Source organism: Lepisosteus oculatus, chromosome 4 (genome assembly GCF_040954835.1).
Source record: "Lepisosteus oculatus isolate fLepOcu1 chromosome 4, fLepOcu1.hap2, whole genome shotgun sequence".
NCBI classification, from domain to species: domain Eukaryota; kingdom Metazoa; phylum Chordata; class Actinopteri; order Semionotiformes; family Lepisosteidae; genus Lepisosteus; species Lepisosteus oculatus.
In genome coordinates this window covers 2474603-2481413 of record NC_090699.1, presented here as the reverse complement: position 1 = coordinate 2481413, position 6811 = coordinate 2474603, and the positions used below count along the sequence as shown (strand labels likewise).

General features: G+C 52.3%; 1 protein-coding gene across 1 annotated transcript in view; it reads left to right on the top strand.

Moving 5' to 3' along the window:
- The window catches only part of LOC138238268 (trafficking regulator of GLUT4 1), a 9746-nt gene extending 4002 nt beyond the window's left edge, over nt 1-5744 (top strand). Inside the window, exons 3-5 of the mRNA XM_069188393.1 lie at nt 416-693; nt 1290-1419; nt 3556-5744. Coding sequence (XP_069044494.1) covers nt 416-693; nt 1290-1419; nt 3556-3572 — 425 coding nt within the window. The 3' untranslated portion in view covers nt 3573-5744. The remainder of the gene's footprint in view (nt 1-415; nt 694-1289; nt 1420-3555) is intronic.
- The last annotated feature ends 1067 nt before the right edge of the window (nt 5745-6811 follow it).

Below are 6811 nucleotides of genomic sequence, written 5' to 3'. Positions count from 1 at the left end.
TGGAGTGTCCAGTCAGTGTGTGTGTATTAACCCCCCTCTCTCTCTCAGTGCAGTGTTAATGTCCAGTCAGTGTGTCTGTATTAACCCCTCTCTCTCTCAGTGCAGTGTTAATGTACTGGAGTGTCCAGTCAGTGTGTGTGTATTAACCCCTCTCCCTCTCTCAGTGCAGTGTTAATGTACTGGAGTGTCCAGTCAGTGTGTGTGTATTAACCCCTCTCTCTCTCAGTGCAGTGTTAATGTACTGGAGTGTCCAGTCAGTGTGTCTGTATTAACCCCTCTCTCTCTCTCAGTGAAGTGTTAATGTACTGGAGTGTCCAGTCAGTGTGTGTGTATTAACCCCTCTCTCTCTCAGTGCAGTGTTAATGTACTGGAGTGTCAGTCAGTGTGTCTGTATGAACCCCTCTCTCTCTCTCAGGTAATGGTGTCCCGGAGATGCCCCATGCCACCCCAGACATGAAGCGCTGTATGCGAGAGTCGAATGGCCGGCCTCGCGGGGGCAGTCGTTCCGGCTCTGTGAGTCACCTGTCGGGGGGTCCCGGCTCCCCTCGGCCCAGCCTGTCCCGCCAGCCCAGCACGGCCACCAGCAGCGCTCAGGATGGCGAGAAGCCCCGAGACTTCCTCATCCCGGCTATCCTGTCCTGCTTCTGCCCTGTCTGGCCCATCAACATTGTGGGGTTTGTCTACTCCGTGATGGTGAGATTTTATTTCACTACACAATGTCTTACTCCATTTCTTTCTCAGTGCAGTGTTAATGTACTGGAGTGTCCAGTCAGTGTGTGTGTATTAACCCCTCTCTCTCTCAGTGCAGTGTTAATGTACTGGAGTGTCCAGTCAGTGTGTCTGTATTAACCCCTCTCCCTCTCAGTGCAGTGTTAATGTACTGGAGTGTCCAGTCAGTGTGTGTGTATTAACCCCTCTCTCTCTCTCTCAGTGCAGTGTTAATGTACTGGAGTGTCCAGTCAGTGTGTCTGTATTAACCCCTCTCTCTCAGTGCAGTGTTAATGTACTGGAGTGTCCAGTCAGTGTGTCTGTATTAACCCCTCTCTCTCTCTCAGTGCAGTGTTAATGTACTGGAGTGTCCAGTCAGTGTGTCTGTATGAACCCCTCTCTCTCTCAGTGCAGTGTTAATGTACTGGAGTGTCCAGTCAGTGTGTGTATGAACCCCTCTCTCTCTCAGTGCAGTGTTCATGTACTGGAGTGTCCAGTCAGTGTGTGTGTATTAACCCCTCTCTCTCTCTCAGTGCAGTGTTCATGTACTGGAGTGTCAGTCAGTGTCCTCTCGCCCTCAGTCCAGGAACAGTCTCCTCCAGGGGGATGTCGATGGCGCTCGGAGGCTTGGCCGGGTGGCGAAGCTGCTCAGTGTGGTGTCTCTGGTTGGCGGGATTCTGATCATCATTGCCTGCATCATCAACTGGGGCAGTGAGTCTGTGTTTTCTCTCTCTGTCTGTCTCTCTCTCTGTCAGTCTCTCAGTCGCTCTGTCAGTCCTTGTCTATTTGTTCATTGACCTGTTTCAGTTTCCTTTTCTGTCGATGTTCTAGTGTTTGAGTGTGAGAGTGTTTGTGAGTGGGTGTGTGAGCGTGCGAGTGAGCGTACGAGTGTGTGCGAGTCAGTGTGAGTGAGCGTGAAATGTGTAAGAATCTGAGGGAGTGTGTGAGCGTGGGAAAGTGTGAGTGTGAGTATGAGAGCGAGAGTGAGTATGAGAGTGAGTGTGTGAAGATGTGAGGGTGAGTGTGTGTGAGTATGAGTGTGTCTGAGTGTGTGAGTTTGAGAGTGCATGTGAGTATGTGAGTGAGCGTGAAATGTGTGAGAATGTGAGGGAGTGTGTGAGCGTGGGAAAGTGTGAGCATGAGTGTGTGTATGAGAGTGAGTGAGTGTGTGTGAGTGTGTGAGTATGAGAGTGAGTGTGTGAGGATGAGAGTCAGTGTGAGTGAGCGTGAAATGTGTAAGAATGTGAGGGAGTGTGTGAGCGTGGGAAAGTGTGAGTGTGAGTATGAGAGCGAGAGTGAGTATGAGAGTGAGTGTGTGAAGATGTGAGGGTGAGTGTGTGTGAGTATGAGTGTGTCTGAGTGTGTGAGTTTGAGAGTGCATGTGAGTATGTGAGTGAACGTGAAATGTGTGAGAATGTGAGGGAGTGTGTGAGCGTGGGAAAGTGTGAGCATGAGTGTGTGTATGAGAGTGAGTGAGTGTGTGTGAGTGTGTGAGTATGAGAGTGAGTGTGTGAGGATGAGAGTCAGTGTGAGTGAGCGTGAAATGTGTGTGAATGTGAGGGAGTGTGTGAGCGTGGGAAAGTGTGAGCGTGAGTGTGGATTCTGTGAGTGTGCGATTGAGCGTGAGAGAGTGTGCATGTGAGTTCGTTTGGAAGCGTAAGTGTGAGGATTGTGCGAGTGTGCTAGTGAACGTTTGAGTGTGTGGGAGTCAGTGTGAGTGTGCGAGTATGAGAGTGAGAGTGTGTGAATATGTGAGTGTGTGTGAGTATGAGAGTGAGAGTGAGTGTGTGTGAGTATGAGTGGGAGAGTGAGTGTGTGAGAGTATGAGTGGGAGAGTGAGTGTGTGAGAGTATGAGGGTGAGTGTGTGAGAGGGTGAGTATGAGTGTGTGAGTGAATGTGAGAGGGTGAGTATGAGTGTGTGAGTGAATGTGAGAGGGTGAGTATGAGTGTGAGTGAATGTGAGAGGGTGAGTATGAGTGAGTGAATGTGAGAGGGTGAGTATGAGTGAGTGAGTGAATGTGAGAGGGTGAGTATGAGTGTGAGTGAATGTGAGAGGGTGAGTATGAGTGAGTGAATGTGAGAGGGTGAGTATGAGTGAGTGAGTGAATGTGAGAGGGTGAGTATGAGTGAGTGAGTGAATGTGAGAGGGTGAGTATGAGTGTGAGTGAATGTGAGAGGGTGAGTATGAGTGAGTGAGTGAATGTGAGAGGGTGAGTATGAGTGTGTGAGTGAATGTGAGAGGGTGAGTATGAGTGAGTGAGTGAATGTGAGAGGGTGAGTATGAGTGTGAGTGAATGTGAGAGGGTGAGTATGAGTGAGTGAGTGAATGTGAGAGGGTGAGTATGAGTGTGAGTGAATGTGAGAGGGTGAGTATGAGTGAGTGAGTGAATGTGAGAGGGTGAGTATGAGTGAGTGAGTGAATGTGAGAGGGTGAGTATGAGTGAGTGAATGTGAGAGGGTGAGTATGAGTGAGTGAGTGAATGTGAGAGGGTGAGTATGAGTGAGTGAGTGAATGTGAGAGGGTGAGTATGAGTGTGAGTGAATGTGAGAGGGTGAGTATGAGTGAGTGAGTGAATGTGAGAGGGTGAGTATGAGTGAGTGAGTGAATGTGAGAGGGTGAGTATGAGTGTGTGAGTGAATGTGAGAGGGTGAGTATGAGTGAGTGAGTGAATGTGAGAGGGTGAGTATGAGTGTGAGTGAATGTGAGAGGGTGAGTATGAGTGAGTGAATGTGAGAGGGTGAGTATGAGTGAGTGAGTGAATGTGCTGTTATCTGTAATATTTGTGTTGATTTTGAGGTATTAATTTTCTCTGCCCCCCCTCCCCTCCTCTGTTTACATCTCCCAGTTATTTTAAAATCCTGAACTGTATCAGTCAGCAGCTCTGACTGGGTCCAGAGTCTACAGAAACTACAGCAGCAACATCGACTCGACCATTTCACCGCTTCAGAGATCCACTCCACCAGATCCCTGGGTCTGCGGATCCACTGGATCCCCTGAAGTGGACCTTGCCCTGTATCACCAGCCCACTGCTGAGCCGCCAGCCCGTCACTGGATCGCCGGGGATCGCCGGGTACCGGTTCTGGGACCCATCCACAGGTGACCCAGTGGATCCCCTTCAGAAGCACAGAGATCCGCCCTCAGGCAGCTGCAGGAAGGAGCTCAGCTGATCCGGACGGCCTGGGGACTGTGGTGCAGTTTGGGTGGCTCTGGCTTCTGTGATTCGGTGATCGGCTGGCAGAGAAATCATCTGACCTCCTCTGAACTAGTGACCTTACCCCTGAGCAGCCCAGACTGACTCTCCCCAGACCGAGCGCACCCCAGAACTGGACCTACGAAGGACGCACACTGACACCGACTGATCGCCTTAACTCTGATGCTGCACCCTCACACACACACTCTCACACCAGCGCACAAGCCTCTCTCCAATCCCTGGTCCTAGATCCCAGATCCCAGATCCCAGATCCCAGATCCCTGATCCCTGATCCCTGATCCCTGATCCCGTTCACTCCAGGTCTAATTCCAGTTTTCTCCCCTCACACACACTGTCACACCAGTGCACATCTCTCTCCATTTTCTGATCCCTGATCCCAGATCCCCAATTCCGGATCCCATTCACTCCAGATTGAATCCCAGTTTTTCTCCCTACACAAACACTCTCACACCAGCGCACAAGACTCTTTCCGATCTCCGATCTCTGCTACCCGATCCTAGATCCCATGTCCCAGATCCCAGATCCTGGACATGTATCCTATTCACTCCAGATCTAATCCCGGTTTTCTCCCTACACACACACTCACACCAGCGCACAAGACTCTCTACGATCTTTGCTACCTGATCTTAGATCCCAGGTCCCAGGTCCCGGATCCCGGATCCTGCATCCAGATCTAATCCCGGTTTTCTCCCTACACACACACACTCACACCAGCGCTCAAGACTCTCTCTGATCACCGATCTCCGATCTCTGCTACCTGATCTTAGATCCCAGGTCCCAGATCCCAGATCCAATTCACTCCACACACACTTTCTCCCTACACACACACTCTCACACCAGCGCCCAAGCCTCCCAGATCTCTGCTCCCAGATCCCAGATCCCAATCCCGTTCCAGACCAGGCCTGGCCCTTGACGTTCCTCCCTGGGGCTGGTGGGGTGCCTGGGAGAGGAGCGCAGGGCGCAGGGCTGAGGGACGAGGAGAGAGAGAGGCAGCAAGACATGGAATCTCGGTCTAATGACACGGGAACAAAGCTCTGGTCTAATGACACGGGATCACTGTCCAGTCAATCACACAGTTGATCAGTTGTCGATTGAGCAATTCAAATGAAAGATGAATGTCATCCTGCTGGAACAGCAGTAATCCCAGCAGGACAGGAGACACAGTGAGAGAGAGATCACAGAGACTCCCTCAGTAATAAACACAAAGCAGAACAGGAGACAGAGGGAGAGAGAGGATATCACAGAGAATCCCTCAGTAATACACACACACAGCAGGACAGGAGACACAATGAGAGAGAGGAGATCACAGAGACTCCCTCAGTGATACACACACAGTGGAGAGGAGACACAGTGAGAGAGAGGAGATCACAGAGACTCCCTCAGTGACACACACACACAGTGGACAGGAGACACAGTTTGAAATGCTGCATGATGTTTACACAGAGATCCAGCAGGATGTGATTGCCGAGATCACCCTCTTGTTTACAAACCCCAGGACGGGGACCCCGACCGGAGCCGGGGGACGGAACGGGGGGCGATCCCCCCGGAGTTGTGTGTGCGAACGTCTCGGGGGTTGGAGGCTGACCCCCCAGTCCCGACACACTCGGCCAAAATCCATCCCCAGTCCCAGTCCAGACCAGACAGTATACTTCCGTGCCAAAAGTGATCGTGTGTGTGTGTGTGTGTGTGTGTGTGTGTTTCAGGGCGTCTTTTGATAAATTTCTGCACAACTTTTTATCCTAGCTTCTGAAAAACACAAGTGTACGGGAAGAGACAGAGTGGAGCAGAGTGTACAGGACACACACACAGATACACACACACAACACAGACACAAACACACAACACACAGACACAAACAGATATAGCACACAGATACACAACACACAGAGAAATACACAGACAGCTACACAGTCAGATACACAACACAGACAGATACACAACACACAGACAGATACATAAACAGATACACAACACACACACACACACAGGCAATGCATGTGTGGCGATGCATGTGTATGCTTGGAGCTGTACCAGAACCGGACCCGATAGTGGACCCAATACTGTGTCTGTTACCAGAACCGATATCGGAACCAGTACTGGACCTGATAGCGGACCCGATATTGGACCCAATACCGGACCTGGCACTGGACATGTAACCGGACCTAATACTGGGCCTGATACCGGACATCTTACCGGACCTGATACCGGGCCTGATACCGGGCATGATACCGGACCTGATACCGGACCCGCGTGGACGAGCTCCCGGCGCTGCTCCCAGAACCCCCTGCTTGTCGTTGTGCTCCGTGGCGGTGCTGCTGTCTGTGTGCGCCACTCCTGTCCCTGCGGCGCCGGTCGGGTCGGGCCCCAGCTCTCCCCCAGCATGTTTACAGTCTTCTTCTGAACCGATCAGCCGCCCTCACTGCAGCCTGAGGCCACGCCGGGACTCCCCCGCGGACGGACAGCGAGCACGAGAAACACTCGCCGTCGGTCAACCTCCCTCGGACCGGACCGGACTGTGGAGCTGTGTTACAGTCCTGTGTGGGGGAGGGGTTGGCGTGAGTCCTGTGTGGGGAGGGGTTGGCGTGAGTGTGAGTCCTGTGTGGGGGAGGGGTTGGCGTGAGTGTGAGTCCTGTGTGGGGGAGAGGTTGGCGTGAGTGTGAGTCCTGTGTGGGAGAGGGGTTGGCGTGAGTGTGAGTCCTGTGTGGGGGAGGGGTTGGCGTGAGTGTGAGTCCTGTGTGGGGGAGGGGTTGGCGTGAGTGTGAGTCCTGTGTGGGGGAGGGGTTGGCGTGAGTGTGAGTCCTGTGTGGGAGAGGGGTTGGCGTGAGTGTGAGTCCTGTGTGGGAGAGGGGTTGGCGTGGGGGAGGGGTTGGCGTGAGTGTGAGTCCTGTGT